This window comes from Myxocyprinus asiaticus, chromosome 9, assembly GCF_019703515.2.
Source record: "Myxocyprinus asiaticus isolate MX2 ecotype Aquarium Trade chromosome 9, UBuf_Myxa_2, whole genome shotgun sequence".
Lineage (NCBI taxonomy): Eukaryota > Metazoa > Chordata > Actinopteri > Cypriniformes > Catostomidae > Myxocyprinus > Myxocyprinus asiaticus.
In genome coordinates, this window is record NC_059352.1 from 12,705,088 (window position 1) to 12,728,207 (window position 23,120).

Consider the following 23,120-nt stretch of genomic DNA (forward strand, 5'->3'; position numbering starts at 1 on the left):
GCAGCTCGGCTTTGTTTGATGGCTTGTGGCCATCCATCTTCCTCTTGATCATATTCCAGAGGTTTTCATTGGGGTTCATGTCTGGAAATTGGGCTGGCCATGACAGGGTCTTGATCTGGTGGTCCTCCATCCACACCTTGTTTGACCTGGCTGTGTGGCATGGAGCATTGTCCTGCTGGAAAAAACAATCCTCAAAGTTGGGGAACATTGTCAGAGCAGAAGGAAGCAAGTTTTCTTCCAGGATTACCTTGTACGTGGCTTGATTCATGCGTCCTTCACAAAGATGAATCTGCCCGATTCCAGCTTTGCTGAAGCACCCCCAGATCATCACCAATCCTCCACCAAATTTCACAGTGGGTGCGAGACACTGTGGCTTGAAGGCCTCTCCAGGTCTAACCATTAGACAACCAGGTGGCAGATCGGTGATGATCTGGGGGTGATCATCACCGATGATATGTTGTCAGTTCGAACCAGTCCGGCCATTTTATGCTGACCTCTCTCATCAACAAGGCACTTCCATCCATAGAACTGCCCCTCACTGGATGTTTTTTGTTTTTGCCACCATTCTGATTAAATTCTAGAGACTGTTGTGTGTGAAAATCCCAGGAGATCAGCAGTTACAGAAATACTCAAACCAGCCCGCCTGGCAACAAAATCATCCATGCGATTATCCAATCAGCCACTCGTGCGGCAGCAGTACATAAAATCATGCAGATACGTGTCAGAAGCTTCAGTTAATGTTCACATAAACCATCAGAATGGGGGAAAAAATGTGATCTCAGTGATTTGGACTGTGGCATGATTATTAGTGCCAGATGGGCTGGTTTGAGTATTTCTGTAACTGCTGATCTCCTGGGATTTTCATGCACAACTGTCTCTAGAATTTACTCCAAATGGTGGCAGAAACAAAAAACATCCAGTGAGTGGCAGTTCTGTGGACGGAAGTGCCTTGTTGATGAAAGAGGTCAACAGAGAATGGCACAAAGGGGGACCTACACAATATTAGGCAGGTGGTTTTAATGTTGTGGCTGATCGGTGTATGTGTGTATATATATATGAAGGTCATATTAAAATTAACATGTACATTTTAAGTAGGCCTTTATCATAAATTTTTGGTACTTTTCAAATGCCTTTCATGTCAAGATTTGTCTCAGACCCAGTCTTTCGATATTAAACTATAAAAAATATATTATGAAAAAAAATATTAGCCTGCATGATAATCTAAACAAAGTGAAAAATAAACACACCATTTCAATATTTGTATGAAAATTATTTCTATTTTTTTTTCTTTTCTAAATTACGTCTGTCCCAAAATTGTGGTGTCATTTTCACCACACCAAACAATTTTGCCCCTAATAAAATTGTTCAAAAGGTATGAAATAATAAAATATATGAAAAGTGATGAAATATGAGAAGTGATGTTTTAAGAAAATTCAAAGCAGAGAGCAGAGTATTTTTTGTGAGTATTTTTATTGGGCGTCATTTCTAATCAAGCTGTAATTTTTCCAAATTATGCAAAAAATTTGAAAATATTTGATTGTGTGTATTTAGGATACATAAAAAAGTGGCTATGAAATTTGCTTTAGCAAGACATAGGAGTTAACAGATTTCTTTTAATTTCCATCACCGTCATTTCCATCACAGAATTTCCTTTAAATGGAATACAGAATTTAAGATGTGGTGGAAATGTCACTGTGGTGGGAATTTTGGGGCTTATCAACTTTTATAAAGGGAGGAATAAACTTTTCCCATAAATTTTTTTTGTTTTATTTTGTTGTTTTTTTTTTTTTTTTTTACATCAAAGGCTGTGTCCATTCTAACTCTGTTTTAGTTCAAATTCATCTTGTCACTTGATAGAAGCAAGACAAATTAAGCAGATGCCAACATGGACAGGTTGTGTAACATGCCCTCTTCCTAGAAAAACATGAACAAAACTATGCAACGTAAAAGAAAATACAACCCAGACTACACAAAAAAAATATGAGGATAAACATAGTTTGTGCCGACCACAGTGTGTTTTATATGGTGAATTATTGGCTGCCAAGGCTATTATTACTTTAATTATACATTTTTCTAACATTGTGTTGGTTCACCACTTCATGTCCGATGTAAAATCTTTGTCCTGAAGCAAAACCAGTTGAGAACCACTGCTTTATATCACATAACCTAAAAATGACTTCTGATCTCTTTCTAGACCCAAGTCAGACATCCATCAAAGCCCACTCAGTGAAAGAAATAGCGTTCAATCCAGCAAATCCACAACCAAGAGCAAGAACTCTCACATCTACAGGTATCTCACCTTTATCACTGTATTCAACCATTGTTTAGACAGCTTACAAGATTATATGTGTCTTCGCCTTTCCCGTCTCATAAAGATACTTAATGCCACTATATAAAAGCCAGAATAATGGCAGTATAATAATAATAATAACTACAGTTGAAGTTCTGACTTGTCAGCTTGAGAATCTGTTGTAAGTCACTCTGACAGTGAACAAAGCTGGCAGACTGCAGTGAAAGTCACTGTAAAATCTGCTCTGATTCACAAATGCCTCCCTGTCTGTCTCCATCTCTATCTCTCTGAATGAGTGAGTCGTGGGCTGATCTCAAATGAGCAGCTCAATTTTACTCCCACACACGCCCTGTTGGCTGCCTTCCCACCATTCTGTTTCTGTCTGCCACTGCCAGCAGAGCTCATTATGTCACATTGTCTTGGAAGCATACTAACTGTGGCTAATGACAATCAATGAGATTAAGCTTTGTGCATTTGCCATGCAGAAAACCCTGGAAATATGCGTCTCTTTTATTTTTATTTTTTTTAATTTTTTTTTTGAAAGATTTGTGGTTTTTGTGTAAATTTCAGTTTTGGTAATGATTTAACTTCTATGTTTATGCTGTTCAATATTAATCTTGATTATCTGTGTTGATCTTAATCTTGAGGGTTTCTTGCTTTTTGATTTAGAAAATGGATGTTTATAGTTTGCAAATCTGGCCTTATTTTTTCTCAAAACATTCTTTTCAACTCATTAAATCAAAAGACTGCATACTTAACATACTACTGAAGTGTTTGGGGAATATTCTTTTTAAAAGTAGTATTCAGTACTGTATTGTCTTAATAAAATTAAATAATTTTAAAGGCAAGTAACATTTTTGTTGTGGACAAGTTGTTTGTCCTCCTGAAATAATTTGCATGCACCGACTGTAAGCTACCCCCTTCCTTTTCTTCAGTTAATTAAAAAAAATGCAAATACTTCCTACAGTGAAATACATGAATTTGACCCACCATTTGTAATCAGAGGAAGCTCACGTGCTCCGCATAGGCCAACTTGACTTTGTTATGGGCAGGACTAGATGCAATTTGCAGACTTTTTCCACTTTGTTTGCGCAGATTTGGGGTAAACGGATTCCGTGTGTGCCTCATTATTGGGAAGGAAGAGATTTTCAATTGTGTTTGTCAGTACATAAATTAAATGAAAAAAATGTAATAAAGCAGCATATGCTACATTTTTGACAAATATGAACAAATATTGGTCAAAAAAATAACACATGCTTTACTCCTTAGCTCCTAGAAAGTCAGTCTAATTTTGTTATGCCCATTGCTTGTAATGCATTAGGGGCCATTCACACAGAATGCGTTTCTGTGTCCTTCTGAATTGCCTCGTTGTTTTAAAAGAACTTCAAACTTCTTAATGCGTGTTTTGAGAGACATGCACGTTTTTTTTTTTTCCATTTGCAGTGCTGTTTTTATTTTTTATTTTTATTTTTTTTACGTAAAAGTGCATTCTGTCTGAACGGCTCCTTACCCACCCAACCTTGATTCTGAACATCTCCTTTCCATATCCTCAGGCCTAAACTGAAGAACATTGACAGGAGCACAGCCCAGCAGCTGGCTATCACTGTGGGGAACGTCACAGTGATTATAACAGACTTTAAGGAGAAGACCCGCACCTCCTCCACCTCCTCGTCTACAGTCACCTCCAGCGCCGGCTCTGAACAGCAACATCAGAGCTCCGGTTCCGAGAGCGTGGATAAGGGCTCATCCCGTGCTTCAACCCCAAAGGGAGACCTCCCGGTCGGGCAAGTTGAATCTTTCTGAGCACCCCGAACACTGTCTAACCCCAAGGGATGTACTTTTCCTCTGTTCTCCTGCATTTTACCCTGAGCCGACTCTTCTTCATTTCTGTCACTGAAAAATGGATGGACGTTCCTCTGTGTACACACACACACACACACACACACACACACACACTCACACTCACACTCACACTCAGATACACGGATACAAATGCATTTGTGTAAATGGTGCAAACACACATTACTGGACCACAGATTTGCTCCCTACCCTTTCTGGAGACATCCTGCTCTTGTATGTATTGTTTTATATTTGTAAGTGGATGTGCAGCTGAAAAACTTTTTTTTTTTTTCGTTTGTTAAAATATACATATGTAAATGTCCGCTGTGCACAATAACCACCAACATTTTAACGATTCTGGACTTTTATTGCTTTTATTTATTATGTTGCATTGTTCTACTTTTAAAAAGTTTTTTGTTTTTTTGAAGCTTTGCTCAGCAAAAGTAGTTCAAGCCAACGGCTCCTCTGTAGCGTCAATGATTTTGCCGCAAACTCCTGAGAAACTTCCCGCAATGGTACTAGAAACACTGTGAAATTGTTTCAGTCCTCAGACTGGCGTTCACACAATGGAAAAACAGACCCTTCTAACTTTGCTCATGAATTAAATGGAAATATTTATGCTCTGGTTTTTAAGTCTGCAGTCTTCTTTTGCTTTGTTTAAGGGATTTTTCCATTTTGCAAGACTAATTTGAACATTTGTGCACTGGGGTCCCATGATCCAGTTTTCGTCTGCGGATACTTTTCCCAACTAACTAAATGGAATGGTGTTTTGCATCCGTTCTGTATAGAGAAGACAACTGGGATTTACAAACTACAAGAAGACATTTTGGATTTGAAAATGCAGAGAAGTTGTTCTCAAAAATGTCAATAACAGAACTACTTTAATACAATAACATCTGGTTTTGCAAACGTATTCAGAACTTTTTTTTATTTGACAACTTTTGTTGTCTGTTATGGTATATACATGTGATGTATTGTAAAAACACTAAAAGGGTTTGACATCTCGAGTCCAAAGGCCTTTAAAGTTGATCAACTACATTTTTACATTCTGTAGATTGTTTTTTGATTTAAAAGAAACCGATTTTAATGTTATGGCCTTACTCAGCCTTGTTTTAATCTGCACACAAATTTGTAATTTTTCCACTAATCAAATTCAGTTGATGGGCCATGTGGTATTTACAAAATATTATAACTGCTAGAAATAGGGGACATTGAAGAAATTGATGAGAATTGTCAATGGCTTGTGCTAAACAAGAGAAAGGCAAGGGAATTCTCACCAATAATGCGCTCAGTATTTGTTTACTTCAGTTTCACATAAAAGAGTGAAAAGCATGATTTCAGACAATAATCCCCCTCCCTATCAATTCAAAATACTCGAAATAAGATGTCTAGCTGGCAGTCCCTCGAAAATAAAGATCAGCATATCTTCCCTTTTGAACTGTATTAAACTTGTACAAAGTATGTGTATATGATATGAGTTTTATTTATTGAAGGACCAAAGGAATTTGATATTGATAACATGCTAGACAAATGAATAATTAAAAATGAAATTACCATATGTGTGATATAACATTTTAATAAAGTCTAATATAATCCATTTCAATTGTGTAATTCTTGTCCAATCGATATATGCAGAATATTTGTACACTTGTTTTTTCATAGACCTTCAAGTCAAAATTGTAAGAACTACAACGCTGACTTCTGTCATTGTAGTTTGTGTTAGTTCTGAATTTTCCCTCCCTGAATGTTTTTTTTTTTTTTTTTTTTATGTTTTGAAATGGAGTTGGGCAGCTGTCAAAGTTTTGGTCCATTGTCAACTTTGAAGTGGAATATGATGCATCGAATATGCTACTACTTTTGTTAATGACAATATTTTACATTTCATGTATTTTATTAGCAGTAGTAGATAAACTGTAAGCATCTATAAAAGATGTCGTTGGCAGTTATTTTGAGAGGGTAACTGTGTATCTTATGTATCTGTGATGTTACCGGTATTGATTGTAGGATACAAAACATTTAAGTTGTATTGATATGGATTTTGTTTTCAGATTCGTAGCTGTAAACATGACTAATACCCCCACTAGTATGCAAACTGGTATTGGAGATGTTTGACAAATCAACAGGGGGTTCATTTTTCAGCATTATTCCAGTGATTGAGATTTTACCACATTTTAACCCCTATGGAGTCATCAGAATTTGCAAAGCAATGTATAGCCTACATTTCTTAAAATGTATGAATATAGCCATCTTTTCACTTGCCTTACCCGCTGTCATAAACAGTTATCTAAATTTTGTAAAACTGTAGAAACAAGAACAAACAATGAATTGTAAATTAATTTATTTAAATTTGAAGAGACAAAAACATTTGCAGAATTTAAACTTTTTGTGTATAACTCAAAATGCTGCAAAAGCCAACCTAATAGGCTATGAATGGCAATGGAGCTGAAACTTTTTCTTTCCTTTCACGCGCAAGCAGTTCTGTTCTTGTGTATGACCAGTAACCTTAATTTACTGTGTAAAGATGGTTACATTTTTTAGCTTTGTTTGTCAGAAACCCAAATATAGAATGCTTGTTTACATATGATATCGCGTTAAACGTAAAATTGCAGCGTATCTGTATAGTCCTGGCTCCTTTCATTTGTCAGTGCATTGTACAAAAGTTTTTGCAGTTTTATTTTGCGTAGTAACTTTACAGTCTGTTAGTAAGAATCAAATGTTTTGTTTTTACCATTTTATTTCTTGCTAGTTACTGTGCTATTGGTGATTTTGTGTGGCGCTCATGTTAATTTTACCTGTAAATGTAAATTTTGAGGTTTTTCTTACCTTTCTCGTTTTATTTTTTAATTGATAACTGCTCCTTGTCTATAGACAATGCTAACATTCGACACAACTTCTGGCATGTGCACGACTTTGCTTTTAGAAGCTTCTTTATAATTCCCTGGCTTCCAGTAGAAATGTCTATTGATGCATTTTTCTTGTGTTATTTTTTCCCCACAAATAAAATGTTCAATTTATCGAATGTTCATTGGTTGTTTTTTTCCCACGCATTTCCATGTCAACATATCTACAGCTAAAATATCTCACAAAAAGGATTTTGACAATTAAGCCACACTTAAAAATGTTTGAATGCAATTGCAATATATAACAAAATATCAAACCAAGTGGCATCTGCAAACAAATCAGCTTTTTGACATCCTTCAGGGTCTTCAGATACCACTTCAAGCATGGAGAGTTGCACTCTTGTCGGGATGGCCAAGAGGGATGGAGGCGGTGGAAGTTTGACCCTGACCTAAGTTGGACTTAGTCATTTAACAATAGGTTTAATTCATCACACAAAGTTTGAAAGTGTCCAAACACTTTTTGTCTTAATATTGCACAGAATAAATGTTGCATTTAAAACCCAACAAAGTTATTTTTGTGCAATGTTTGGCCATATAAAAATGGTTGTGCTATATTTCTTTTAATAATAAATGGCACTTGGTTTGATTTTTTTTGTTGCTGTATATAATGCATTGACATTCATACATTTTTAAGTATCTAGATAATTTTGGGGCACTGTATAATCACACTTCTGTTTATGTCCTTGTTTCTGATGACCTTTACAAACTTTTTATGGACACAATTCGGTATGCAGAATAAAGGCTTTTTCTGCAGCTGCTGAGTGACCTGGTAACCTGAGGCCAACTGAGACCTGTCTAGGCTGGGATGGAGATGTTAGAGCAGGCCTCTCACCACTCGTGTAAAGCACTGACATGAGACCCAGGGGAGACCAAGAGCCGTAGCCCTACTAAGATTCATTCATCTAATTTCTCCCTCTATGCAGTGAACTCTGTAGAGGCTTCGTCAAGCTACAGTGCTATCCCTGGTGCCATGTTGCATGCAGGTCAAGCGTATTTCAAACAAGTCTTTATGACCTGGAGAGATCTGTACATTAGTCAAGTCAAGTCAACCTTTGTTTATAGAGCACATTTAAAAACAACAGAAGTTGACCCAAAGTGCTTTACAGATCAAACAAACAAAATATATAAAAACAGATTGATTTAAAGTTAAATATAGAACATAATAAATTAAATAAAAACATTTAAATACAACATCATGTATTAATACACTTCAACCTATTCAATGATCTATTCAAAAGCCACAGAATAAAAATATGTTTTTAAAAAAGATTTAAAAATGGCTAATGATGAAGCTGACCTCACATGGAAAGGAAGACTATTCCATAGATTAGGACCTATCATAGAAAAGGCACGGTCACCCTTAGATCTATAGCGGCAACGAGGAACCTTCAATAGAAGTTGATCAGAAGACCTGAGCGCTCTGGTTGGGGAGTAACTGTGTAGTAGGTCACTGATATATTGGGGCACGAGACCAGATAGTGCCTTGTAGACAAAAATCACAATTTTAAATTCGACCCTGAATTTCACAGGAAGCCAGTGTAGAGATGCTAAAACCGGGGAAATGTGATCCCTTTTTCTTGACCCTGTTAAAAGCCTAGCTGCCGCGTTTTGAACAAGCTGTAGGCAGGATAACGCAGTTTGGGGCAGACCAATGTACAATGAGTTGCAATAGTCTAACCTTGATGAAATAAGTGAGTGGATCACAATTTCCAAGTCTTTATGGGAAATACATTTTTTTTTAATTTTAGCGATAGATCTAAGTTGGAAAAAGCTACCCTTGACAACAGCACTGATCTGCTTATTGAAAAGTAATGATGAGTCTAAAATCACTCCAAGACTCCTCACATGATCTTTTGACAAGTGAGGACCTAACTGGGCAACAAGACCAGGTAAGTAGGACATAGAGGAACCTAAAATCAGAACTTCGGTTTTGCTTTCATTTAATTATAAGAAATTGTTTGCCAGCCAATGTTTAATATCTCTGAAGCAATTTAGGGCATTCTCAGATGAACAATTCTTGTCTACACTCACTGGGAAATAAAATTGGGAATCGTCAGCATAACAGTGATAAGATATGTTGTACTTATTATAAACAGAGCTCAGAGGAAGCATATACAGTGAAAATAACAAGGGTCCTAAGATTGACCCTTGAGGGACACCACACTGAAATTGAGCCAAAGTAGAAGAAAAATTACCTAAATTCACAGAGAACGTCCTTTCTTTTAGATAGGAGGAAAACCACTGGAGGGTCATCCCCTGGATGCCAACCGTACATTCTAGATGATTGAGGAGAATATTATGGTCGATTGTGTCGAACACGGCACTGAGATCTAATAAAACTAAGACGACAGGTGAACCTGAATCCATGGAGAGTAAAATATCATTAGTGACCTTCAACAATGCAGATTCAGTGCTGTGCAAGTGTCTGAAACCAGACCGAAATGCATCTAAAATATTCAATGTATTTAGATAGGGCTAGAGTTGCGAATAAACAACTCTCTCCAAAATCTTGGAAATCAAAAGGCAGTTTGGAGATTGGTCTGTAATTGTTGTGTATTGCCAGATACAAAAAAAGGTTGTTTTAACAAAGGTTGTAGAATTGCATGTTTAAAACTACTTGGAACAACTCCACTTGCTAATGAGCTGTTAATTATAGCTGTCACACTGGAACTGATAGTCATGAAAACTTCTTTAAGAAGGTGTGGAGAAAGAATATCCAGGTTGTAACTGGAACACTTCATTTTGGAGACTACATCTGCTAACTGTTCTGATGTAACTGGTTCAAAGTGAGTCAGGGAGCTGGACAGGGAAGGAATTAGTGGTTGATCAAATTGTGAAGGTGCAATCGCACCTTTAATCTGCTCAATTTTGTGAGTAAAGAAGTTTAAAAATGTTTCACAGTTCTCTTGGGTGGTGTCCAGAAAAGCATTTTTAGTTGGGTTTAAAACAGAATCGGTGGTTTTGAACAAAACTTTTGGTCGATTTGCATTATCAGAGATTAATGTAGAGAAAAACTTGGCTTTAGCTTCCTTTACAGCTCTCTGATAGTTTGTTAAACACTCTTTTAAAATATCTTAAGAGACCTGAAGCTTGTCTCGTTTCCACTTGCGCTCAGCTTTCTGCACTCTTGTCTGACGGCACGGGTGACGTCATTTAACCAAGGCTGTGAAACACCCTAAACTCTTCTTGGCTTGAGCGGAGCGACATTATCAAGTGTAAAAGTACAAGATTTATTAAGAGCTTCAACCAATGATTTAGCGTCAAGTCCAGCTAAGACATCATCTGTGAAATGCGTTAGATAAAATTCTGAAAAAAGATTGGCAGTAGACGAGTGAATGGACCGGGAGTGACGTAAGGACAGAGAAAAAGTAGGGAGAGGACAAGTAGACACAAACTCAAATATTATTGAATAATGGTCAGAAATGCCAATATCTAACATCTAAGTTGGACACAGAAAGACCATACGATAACACCAGATCTAATGTATGACCCATATTGTGAGTAGGACCAGTGACATGTACAAAATTTAAAGACTCAGTGAGGGAGATAAATTCATTTTCCAGAGGTTTTGATGGCCAGCATACACGAATATTAAAATGCCCAAGAATCAGGAGTCTGTCACCACGAGACACCAGAGAAAGTCAAGAAATTGTTGGATGAAGTCCTTATTAAATCTGGGAGGTCTGTACACAAGTGCACAGAAAGCAGGACCCAAGATGTCAGTCTTTAACAATTAGACCTCAAAACTGGAATACATGTCCATAGGCAGTATTCTGCATTTAAAAGAGTTTTTAAAAACAGTGGCAACACCACCTCTTCGTCCTGAAGTCTGGGGGGAATTTAAAAAGTCACAACCTGGCAGTGTTAGATCCCCCAGGGTCATTTGTTCACCAGGATTCAGCCAGGTCTCAGTGATGAATAAAAAGTCCATTGATCGTGATATAAAAAAGTAATTCAGAATAAAAGACTTGTTCGATATTGACCGTGCATTAATGAGGGTCATCTTAATAGTGGCGACATCTGTGTTTTGCTGTGAAATAAAAAAATTGCGTTTCAGCAAGCTGAGATTATCAAAATTGACATCCAGCTTCATATCACTTTCACCAGTCAGAAGAAAGATGATTGCATGGACTTGAAAACAAGCAGGGAGCTCTCCGCTGAAACTGGCGAGGGCAAACAGTAAAACTCCAGTAGGCCAAGATGGGCAACAGAAGGCAGAACATCCTCAACGCATCCACCAACACGACTTGAATCCAAAGTCCACGCGCTCCAGCCCCACTGGACGTCGACGATGGACAGGGAATCAAGCAGCCTATTTAAGACTGCATGTAACAGTCCCGGCAAAGACCATCGGTGAGTGCAGCAGTGTTAATTTCCTTGAACTAATCCAGTCAGATGTGAGGTGTAGCGTAGATTACAAACAAACTAAAAAGTCACTAGTCCATAAGATTGTCCATAAAAGAGATGTATAAAACTCGATTTCCTGAAGTCGCTCATACAAAAGGCCACTAAAACAAAAGCATTTAAAAACATTGAAAAGAACCCGGAGAGCAGCGGCAGACAAACACGCCAGCGTTCACTCTACCGATTGGAATTACATTAGTATTTCCAATCATCTATATGGTAGTTGTTTGGCTGGCACATATATATCCCTGTAAGTAGGTGGAAATACGCAAGAGGTCAGATTTCTATGGCCATATGTTACACATAATTTTTCCTTGTTTCGAGGACAACTTAAAAAAAAGTGGCACAACTTATCCCATTCTCACCTGCACATCCCATTTTCTTGCTAGCAACCTTGTAAAAATAGCAATTGTTTGGTGCTTTAATGCTTTTCATGTGGTCAAAGTGGTGCATTAGGCAACATGATCACATGGGAAGTCAACATGTTGCTACCAAATGTTTCAGTACTCTAACATCAACCCAATTCTGCTGAATTACAGACAAGCGGCATCTCCCATCAGATATTTTTGCATCAGTTCAAGTGTGTTTACTTTCCCCATGTGGCGCAACTGATAGCATGTTGCGACAAAAACCTCAGAGACTTGAGTTCTTGTCCCATGTTGAAACCAGCAAGTAATCGCGTTGAGACATAATCAATGATGAGTGCAATTCAGAGGTTCCATTTTCCCTCTAAGGTTACACTTTTAATCCACTGATGGTTAGGTTTAGGGTTGGAGTTTGGATTTGGGTTTGGGGGCAGACTTAATAAAATGTGTAAAATAAAATGTATTCCTCTTCACTGTATAGCATCATTTAGAACTCACTTTAGGCACCCTTCTGTGGAAATTTCACCCAAAAACCGGAGCTCACTTGTGCCGATATATTCAAAAATACTTCCAGCTTTGGTCACTGGGGGCAGTGGTTCGAATTTTCGTAAGCACAGACTGATTTTAACTGAAGAACTTTCGACCAACTGTCGGCAAATTCCCAGTGAGATCAGTCTGTTACTTTTGAAAGGCCATCAATGAAAAAACATGTTTTTTGCGCATTTGAAGGTTTAGTTGTGGAATCTACCAACAGAATGCTGTCTAAGTAACCAGCTCACTAGGTTCTGACTTGGTTAGAATGTGCCTTCCAGTGTACTTTAGCCTCTATCATTAAATGGCAGAACCAATTGTAGTTTTAACTCCTCTCACTGGGCTATCCTGTGACAGGCTCTGGTTTGCCCCGCTGTGATTTGTCCTGACTGATGTGTTTCCAGACAAGCCCTGGGGTTCTCCAGAGAGCCAAATGGGTAGGGGGCCTCATCTCTTCCATTCCCCACCTTGTTTCCACTCCAGATGGGCCTCTCCTGCAGCATTGCCTCCCTCCAGACCACAGAGTGAGGAATTCCATATGATCGAAAAGGGGAGAACATCTGCAGATAAGGGAAAAGCTATTTATATGAGGAAATAAACAGGCCCAGTGTTCCAAAAGGCTAGCATATGTGTTTAACAGAGAGTCCATGGAGACAAAGGAAAAATGAGTGTGTATAATAGCACTATCAATAGGTGCTTGCTTTGAGAAGTGTAGACGGTAGGGTGTTATTTACTGTTCTGTGCTTAAAAGCAATGTTTAAAATTAAACCAGCCACTAGAGGCTGTGCATTGCAATAATTTTACTGTAGGTAAGGGGTTCAAAGGTATGGCTCATTTAACTACTCATTTAGGCAATAAAAATGGCCGATGTGATGTAACCTATCTCGTTCAAAACCATGTTTCGTGGTTAGGTTTGGGCAAGGTTTAGACTTTATGGTTAAGTTTAGATTTGTCTAAGGGGGTTAAACTTAGGAAAAATAGTAACAACATCCATTGTTGGTTTGTTTATTTTTCTCTATGGGAGAAAAAGTTGTATGTTTTTGTTCAAGCCAGCTCGTATGATTTTGTAGTATTGTTACCACTTGTCATGAGAACAGATTGCCTCATCCAGTAGGATGTTACTTGATTTTTAGAGAATTCTTGTTCAGTCACTTTAGGATTGGTTGTGGTTTCTAACAAATTATGTAAAAAAATTCCATTTGCATTCATTTAAGATTGTATTTATTTATTTTATTTATTTATTTTTTTACCAAGGAGATGTGCAGTAAGGCAGCATCACTGGGCTTTACCAGTTGACCCCTTACAATTCACCAGTACATGCTGCCTTGATTCATGCTTGTTGTGGAGTACCTTTCTAAAACATGATGTTTTTGATTTGTTTTTGGATTTGTAACCTATGACCAGTGATATATGATTGTTTACATCCAGAGAAATGCTCTTACGGGTCTTACCGTTAAACAACACCATTTGTCCAGCTTCCACATGTCAGTCTTTAAGGAGAATCAATAAGCAAAATCATTTACTCTGATGAGAGTGAGTCAATACAGCATTGATCTCCATTTTGTGGGAAGCAATTCCTGCCTGCTTAGAATTTGAGCCTCTCTTTGTTCAGGGTATTTTACATGGTTTGATGGATTTAAAGAAAACTGTTTTGAAAAGCTTGGAAATGATAGAGTAGCAGTGAAGGTTTAGATCTCCATGGTGATCTGTTTGTTTAAGTGTTTACAGAAGAAATTCATACATTCTTCTTCTTAGAAGCTTCGGTCACTAGGTTTGACTAGGTTTGAATGTACCTATGATGTCCAAAAATGCTGTCTAGTGTGCCTACCTAAACATAATTTGCATATGTGACAAAACTACTGTCTAGGTTGGAAATTCACGTTGACAAAGTTTGAACATGCTGTCTAGACAGGGAGCTCACTAGGTGTTGACTAGGTCCGAATGTGTTTATGATGCCCAATAATGCTGTCTAGTTAGGCGGCTCACTAGGTGTTGTATAGGTCCGAATGTGCCTATAATGCCCAAAAATACTGTCTAGGCAGGCGGCTCACTATGATGCCCAAAAATGCTGTCTAGCAAGGTGACTCATAAGGTATTCACTAGGTTCGAATGTGCCTATGATCAGGGTTGGGAAGGTTACTTTTGAAGTGTATTCCACTACAGATTACAGAATACATGCTGTAAAATGTAATTTGTAACGTATTCCGTTAGATTACTCAAGGTCAGTAACGTATTCTAAATACTTTGGATTACTTCTTCAGCACTGGTAGATTTTTTTCACTTGTTTTGACTATAAAAACTCTGCCAGTACAGCAAGACAAAATACACGTTAAAAATACATTCTTTGAAAAACATAAATATCTTATGCAGTGTTGTTTCTAAAACAAGATAAATCTAATTGATCTTGTTTTAAGGATTCTTTTGATATTTTTACAGGAAAACAATACAAAAATTATCATCAAGAATATGATTTTTGCCCTAATATCAAAGGTCTTACTAGAAAAATAGAAATTATGATCCAACATGAATTTTCTTGATAAAAAAATATGATCGTGCCTGGTAACGTGCATGTAAAATGGCTAGAAATAGCATTTTAGCTTAGCGTAAAGCTGACAATTTACACAAGGTTTATTTCTATTTCTTCTGCTCCAAACTTACTTCAGACTTACTTCTCTGTCTGCTCGTATGAATGTAACACATCATAAGAAAGTGTTTCACCGCTGTTCAAATGCACTTTGGAATGCATCATTTATATGTATAAATTTTTCCATCTGCAAGGACTAAATATTAAATGAAACAAATGACAATAAAATGCAAAGTAATCTCTTCAGTAATCAAAATACTTTTTGAATGTAACTGTATTCTAATTACCAATGATTTAAATTGTAACTGTAGTGGAATACAGATACTTATATTTTGTATTTTAAATACATAATCCCATTACATGTATTTCATTACTCCCCAACCCTGCCTATGATGCTTGAAATGCTGTTTAGGTAGGTGGCTCATAAGTAGTTGACTAGGCTCAGATGAGCCTATTATGTCCAAAAATGCTGTCTAGATAGGCAGCACACTAGGTGCTGACTAGGTTTGAATATGCCTATGATGCACAAAAAATGCTGTCTAGTTAGGCATTTCACTAGGTGTTGACTAGGTTCGAATGTGGCTATGATGTCTGAAAAAGGCAGTATAGCAGGGCGACTCACTAGGTTTTGACTAGGTTTAAAAATGCCTATTATGTCCAAAAATGCTGTCTAGGTAGGTGGTTCACTAGGTGTTGACAAGGTTCGAATGTACCTGAGATGCCCAAAAATGCTGTCTAGGTAGGCAGCTCATTAGGTGTTGTCTAGGTTTGAATGTGCTTATATACCCAAAAATGCTGTCTGGATAGGCAGCTCACTAGGTGTTGACTAGGTTTGGTTGTGCCTGTGATACTCAGAAATGCTGTCTAAGTAGGCGGCACACTAGGTGTTGACTAGGTTTGAATATGCCAATGATGATCAAAATTCTTGTCTAACTAGGCTAAGTTTGAATATGCCAATGATGCCAAAAAATGCTGTCTAGGAAGGCAGCTCACTAGGTGTTGACAAGTTTCTAATGTGCCCATGATGCCCAAAAATTATGTCTAGGAAGGCAGCTCACTAGGTGTTGACTGCTGTAGATTTTAATGTGCCTATGATGTCCGAAAATGCTCTCTAGGTAGGTGGTTCACTTGCTGTTAATAGGTTTGAATGTGCCTATAATGCCCAAAAACGCTGACTAGGTAGGCGGCTCACTATGATGCCCAAAAATGCTGTCTAGCAAGGCAACTCACAAGGTATGACTTGGTTCGAATTTGCCTATGATGCCTGAAATGCTGTTTAGGTAGGCGGCTCATTAATAGTTGACTAGGTTCAAATGTATCTGTGATGCCCAAAAATGCTGTGTAGATAGGCAGCTTAATAGATGTTGACTAGGTTTAAATGTGCCTATATGCCCAAAAATGCTGTCTAGGTAGTCGGCTCACTAGGTTTTGACTAGGTTCAATGTGCCTATGATGCCCAAAAATGCTGTCTAGGTAGAAAGCTCACTAGGCATTAACTAGGTTCAGATGTGACTATCATGCCCAAAAATTCTGTCTAGGTAGACAGCACACTAGGTGTTGACTAGGTCTGAATGTGCCTATATGCCCAAAAATGCTGTCTAGGTAGGCAGCTCACTAGGTGTTGACTAGGTTCAAATGTGCCTATGATGTCCGAAAATGCAGTCTAGCAAAGCGACTCACTAGATTTTGACTAGGTTTAAATGTGCCAATCATGTCGTTGTTATCATTCTGAGCAGTCAAGTGTTTTTTCTATAAATATCACTGTACCAAATTGTTTTTTTTTTTGTTTTTGTTTTTCTGGGTAGTAAGTGTTATTTCCTAATTGCTTATGCTTCAAAAGTATAGAAAATGACTATTATTCCCCACAAACTTTGCTTTTGTGACCAGGACAGTGATATTTTGAAATGTACCTATTTCCAATGAGAAAATGGGCGAAAATGGTTTTTTTGTTCACATAAAGTCAGAAAAAACAACATATGAATCCAAATTAACATGTATTTATACTAAAGTAATATTCAAAGCCGTGCTGGTCCATAATGGTAACCCGTCTCTTCCCCTGGCTCACTCGGTGCACCTCAAAGAGGATTACAACAGCATCAAGACCTTGCTGGATGCCTTGAATTATGATGAGTACGACTGGGAGGTCATAGGAGACTTCAAAATGGTAGCATTCTTGATGGGTCTCCAAGGCGGTTTTACCAAGTTTCCCAGCTATCTTTGCCTTTGGGACAGCAAGGACACCAAGGCGCACTACCACAGGCGGGACTGGCCACAGCAGACCGATTTCTCTGTGGGGAGGAACAACGTCAAGTGGGAGCCACTGGTGGACCCCCGGAAGGTGCTGATGCCACCACTGCACATCAAATTGGGCCTTATGAAACATTTTGTCAGAGCTCTAGATAAGGAGTCGGCAGCCTTCAAGTACCTTCAACACTTCTTCCCTAAGCTGTCTGAGGCAAAGGTCAAAGCCGGTGTCTTCGTCAGACCACAAATAAAGAAGCATTTTGGATTCATATGTTGTTTTTTTCTGACTTTATGTGAACAAAAAGACACAAATTCGCCCGTTTTCTCATTTGAAATAGGTACATTTCAAAATATCACTACCCTGGTCACAAAAGCAAAGTTTGTGGGGAATAATAGCCATTTTCTATACTTTTGAGGCATAAGCAATTAGGAAATAACACTTACTACACAGGAACAAAAATTGTGTTACATAGTGTAATTATTGTAATAATAATTTCTTGATCTTTGTTAGCCTTTATGATTTAGTGCTTCACTACACAGTGATGGAAAACAAAATGTATGATGAGAATGTGTGTGAGAGACTGAAAGAAAGAGCCCTCAGAGTGACAAAATTTGCATGACCAAGTCATTATGTATGAACAAGATAGTGACAAACAATGTAATTCGCAGACAGAAAGAGGAAACATAGCATGAATTAAAACACATAATTAGCAAGAACATGCATAAATACTGAACTTACACCCGAGCTGTTAATAATTGATAACCCAGGTGCCTTTGTGTCGTGCGAGACAGACATATCTGCAGGTCTGGAGTAATAACCCGACTGCTGGTCATATCTTCATTTGTCTCACTTTGCTACAGCTCCTGTGGGCTTGTCTTTGTGTTCTCTTCAAAGGAAGACATTCTGCTTGACTATCTGCACTCCAGACAAGAACCTCTGGAGGCTTAGAAACTGAAAAGCTATTTTTACAACCTTTCTACTGAAATTATCTGCATTAAAATTGATGTGGATGTGTATATTAAAATCCCTGGCTGTCATGATGTGTAAATTAAGATTTAGTGGTTGTGTCCTATGAATTTTTTAGTTCTCATCATTACTCCATCATTTTAATAGTCTGAACTGTTTCTGTATCCAATTTGGCAGTTTGTGCAAGAATGTTCTTGGAAGATTAATGATATGCTTGTAAATCTACCAGATAAAAAGACAAATCAAAGAAATGATAAAACAATTTTTCTGAAACAACCATAGAAACGTCCACTCTGGTCAATTGATTAATTAATGCGACAAAAGCATATCATAGTCTGATTTAGCCTCAATAATAGAAACCTCTTGCATGACTTGCAGGCCAAATTGATGCTAATTATCTTAATTCTGCAATCACAATTAATGCAAGCACATTGTCATTGAAACTATTTACCACTGAACAAATGCTTTCTCATAGGCAGCTAGTGCAATGTGTAATCATGCCTGACCCTCTCTGTGATCTGCTCTTATTAAGTATCTGAACTGCATAATGTGAGGCCCCGGCCGTTAAATAATTAATGAGAATAAATTGCACCGAATGTAACCTCCATTTGTCTGAGTGCTAATAACTTAGATTTGGTGCGGCTATCCTTATGAGGACTCTCCACAGACATAATGATTTTTATACTGTGCGAACTATAGATTCTATCCGCTAACCCTAACCCTACCCCTAAACCTAACCCTCACAAAAAACTTTCTGCATTTTTACATTTTCAAAAAAACATTGTTTAGTATGTTTGTTAAGCCATTTGAATTATGGGGATACTAGAAATGTCCTCATAAACCTCATTTATAGCATAATGCCCTTGTAATTACCAGTTTGTAACCTAAAAAAAGTCCTCATAAACCACTTGTGACTTCATGCATTTAATGTATCTAATTATAGATTATTGAACATAAAATGATATTTAAAGGAATGTTCCGGGTTCAGTGCAAGTTATGCTCAATCCACAGCATTTGTGGCATAATGCTGATTACCACAAAAAATAATTTTGACTTGTCCCTCTTTTTCTTAAAAAAAAAAAAAAAAAAGCAAAAATCGAGGTTACAGTGAGGCACTTACAATGGAAGTGAATTGAAACAAATTTTGGAGGGTTTAAAGGCAGCAATGTGAAACTTATAGTTTTATAAAAGCACTTATATTAATTATTTGGTTAAAACTCATGTATTATTTGAGCTGTAAAGTTGTTTAAATCATAATTTGTCCAGTCATTTTAGGTTTTTAGGTCAAATTGGTTATAAATTTACACAGAAAATGTTAGTTAGTGATTTTATTGCGCTAAAATCATGTTAACACGCATATTGTTTATGTTTTGTGGCTATACATTTGAAACAGTGAGTATTTTAACGTTTACGGATTGGCTCCATTATCTTCCATTGTAAGTGCCTCACTGTAAGCCAGATTTGAGTTTTTAAAGAAAAGGAGGGACAGGACAAAATGTATTTTTGTGGTAATCAACATTATGCCACAAATGCTGTTGATTGAGCTTAACTTGTATTGAACCTGGAATATTCCTTTAAACACATTATTTAACATTAGCACACATTTTCCCCATTTTTACCAATGAAACCCAGTCAGATTTGGAAAAACTGAGCGTCTGCAATCAGTAACAAATCACACAAGAAAGAATGGAGTTTGGGATCATTGACTTCAAACCTGGCGCGACACATCTTGGCTCAACCAGTTTGAGTTTATGCAAGCGCAAAAGATTTGACAGGGGAAAGCAGATTTTCAGTGAATAATGACTCACAAAGCTATATGGCCTTAAAAGACATGCAATGTAGTGTATGAGTCATTTGAACTACATTTATGGTGCTTTTTTCTTCTTTTTTGGAGCTTGACATTCCCTGGTCAGCAGTTCTGGGTGTAATCTGATTACAAAGTAAATAGTTGCTGTAATAAAATCACTTTTTAGTCATAAAGTAGTGTAGTACATTACATTTTACATTCTTGTAATCAGATTACAGTTTTTGACTTTTATTTTAATCACGTTAATTACTTTAATACATTACTTACACATATTTCTAAAATAATATTAATGAGGAATACATTTAAAGCATGATTTATGTTAATATTCACATCAGTTTGTGTATCTGTGACAGCTTAACAATCACTAATGAGTCATTGTAAGGGGGAAACGTGTGGTGTTGAGTGCCTAACATGTGTGACAATAAACAAGGTAGAAATATAGATATTATTTTGAATTTGTTAAGCTGAAGAACAAAAACTTTTCTGTAAAAGCGTTTCAGAAAGTAACTAAAAAAATCAAGTAATTAGTACAACACAGTACTTTTTCGATGAAGTAATCAGTAAAGTAATCTAATTACAGTTTTAGAAAACTAATTAGTCATGAACTTTTAAATAAAATACTTGTCATTTTCTACATCATTGTATGGAAGAGAGCAGTGTCACCATTCTTCATGATCTATTCTTGTGTTCCATGACAGAAAGAAAGGTCATACACTAATAAGTTGACTACTCATTTGATTGAGTAAACTTGTTCCCTCAATTGAATTGAGTAATGGCATCTCCAAAACTTATGTAATTAAGTTCAGTTAACTTGGTGTATATATAGAATGAGCTTAACTATTTAGGTGCAAGTAGATTGCTATTTAAATATTGTTGTTTCTACTGTTGTTAATCATTTTAATTGAATTGATTCAGTTTTAGATCTAACATTAGCACAGCTCAAATAAAGATCAGTACTGATTCTAGGTCAGTCACTGAATAAACTTTTTCTCTAAAGACATGCATATACTATACCTGCACTTGCACAAAGAGAATTAGTCAACAGGCTCCAAATTGACTAAATGGGACACTGATTACCCTAATGGTGACATCACACAAAACAACTATTTGCAACAAAACAACATAAATAATGCTACAAAAGAGCTAAAACCTCTATAAATTCTTAATTACAACTATTTAAATGCCCCCATAACTTCCCTTTGATCAAGGAAACATAATGAAATAATTCAAGCGCAAAGCATTATGGGTATTCCCCATAGTCTCTATTTGAGTTACTAACAATTAAAATCTTAAAGGTGCTGTAAGCGATTTCAGCCGTTCTACTTCCATGAGACTGAGCCGTTGAATTAGCCACGCCCCCTCTTTCCAAAACCCTGCACTCCAAAGATAACAAGTGAGCTTTATTGAGACCGACATCGTGCAGAAACGGTTGTTAAAAACAATAGCAGCAAAATAGCACCCTCAACAGCAACTGTTATGAACAACATGGGCTAAAAATGGCAGTAAGCCTCAATAATTTGCTGCAACCAGAGCTGCACTAACTATAGGCAGACTAGGCAATTGCCTTTAGGCTCCGGTTATTGCGAAATCTCGATGGCTCAAACTTTAGCGCATGGTCATGGATGCGTTTTCAGGGTTGAGGTACTGTAATGTTCCCTCTGCGCTGCACGTGCGGCCATGCTCAAGAGCCGGGAAACACATTCTTTTGTGCTGCATGCAAAAAAAAAAGAGCAGCAGAAACTGAGAGGCAATCAAATAAAAAGCGAGATATTATTCTGTTTTCCTGCAATTTTGTGAGTATCCACTGTAGATGCTTGACTTATAGAAAATGAGCTTAAATACTGGAGAGCTTTGAATTCTGAATTCAGAATGTTTAGAGAATCACCATGCGCTGCATTCCTCTCATAGGCTATTCATGTTAGTTGTTGAGAGATAAGGGGTTTTCAGTGGTCTATTCTTAAACCAGTATAATGAATGTTAATAAAAACACATATATATACACTACTGGTCAAAAGTTTTGAAACACTTGACCAAAATGTTTCCCATGATCTTAAAAATCTTTTGATCTGAAGGCGTATGCTTAAATGTTTGAAATTAGTTTTGTAGACAAAAACATAATAGTGCCACCATATTAATTTATTTAATTATAAATCTAAAATTTTATAAAAAAAAATAAAAATAAAAAAAAGGTTTTTGAAATTGATAACTTGGACCAAATAATAAAGAAAAGCAGCCACTAAGTGCCCAACATATAGATGGGAACTCCTTCAATACTGTTTAAAAAGCATCCCAGGGTGATATCTCAAGAAGTTGGTTGAGAAAATGTCAAGAGTACATGTCTGCAAATTCTAGGCAAAGGGTGACTACTTTGAAGATGCTAAAATATAACACAGTTTTGATTTATTTTGGATTTTGTTTAGTCACAACATAATTCCCATAGTTCCATTTATGTTATTTTATAGTTTTGATGACTTTACTATTATTCTAAAATGTGAAGAAGAAAAAAAAATTATAATAAAGAATGAGTATAGTATACTCAGTATAGTATATATATATAGTAGTGTTTACAAAGCAGGAATTAAGAACATGCATTTCATTTGGTGTGTTGGAGTGTTAGAAATGGCTATAATTGATGGTAATATGAATGTTAATAGTTATAAAAGTATGTCACTATATCAAAATGTGTTATGGATATGGGATTGATTATTTTGCACTCTCATATATTTTAGTTGTTGTACTTGTAAAACACTAAACAGTCTCAGACAGCATGACCATGAAATACAGACCATTCACAGCAAGCATGATGCATACTGCAGCAAAAATGGCAAGAGGATGAAAATCCATTGTGACTGGCTTTCTGCAATGCAACTACTCTTTTGAGACATGGTTGCACAGGTTTTTACTGATAAACAAGTTACCAGCCTGCTACAAAGAGCACCTTTGAGGAAGAATAATGCAGAAACTATTTAATTGTGATTAGATTTGCCAAAGCTTGCAAGGTTTATGGCATTGAATCTTTAAAATAATTTTACTGTTTGAAGCAGATTATGTGATTAAGTGATTATTTGAATGAGCTACCACTTTGTTGCATGACATACCACAATAATAAATAAAAATACAAATAATAATAATAAAATCGACCATTCGAAAAAAGAAAAAAAAAAAAAAAAAATCCACCAATTACAAAAC

The 23,120-nt window shown here is 36.8% G+C and overlaps 1 protein-coding gene across 1 annotated transcript in view; it reads left to right on the forward strand.

Moving 5' to 3' along the window:
• LOC127445635 (RING1 and YY1-binding protein B-like) overlaps positions 1–7,143 on the forward strand; it is a 49,337-nt gene extending 42,194 nt beyond the window's left edge. Inside the window, exons 4-5 of the mRNA XM_051705836.1 lie at positions 2,195–2,290; positions 3,844–7,143. Coding sequence (XP_051561796.1) covers positions 2,195–2,290; positions 3,844–4,093 — 346 coding nt within the window. The 3' untranslated portion in view covers positions 4,094–7,143. The remainder of the gene's footprint in view (positions 1–2,194; positions 2,291–3,843) is intronic.
• Positions 7,144–23,120: the final 15,977 nt, after the last annotated feature.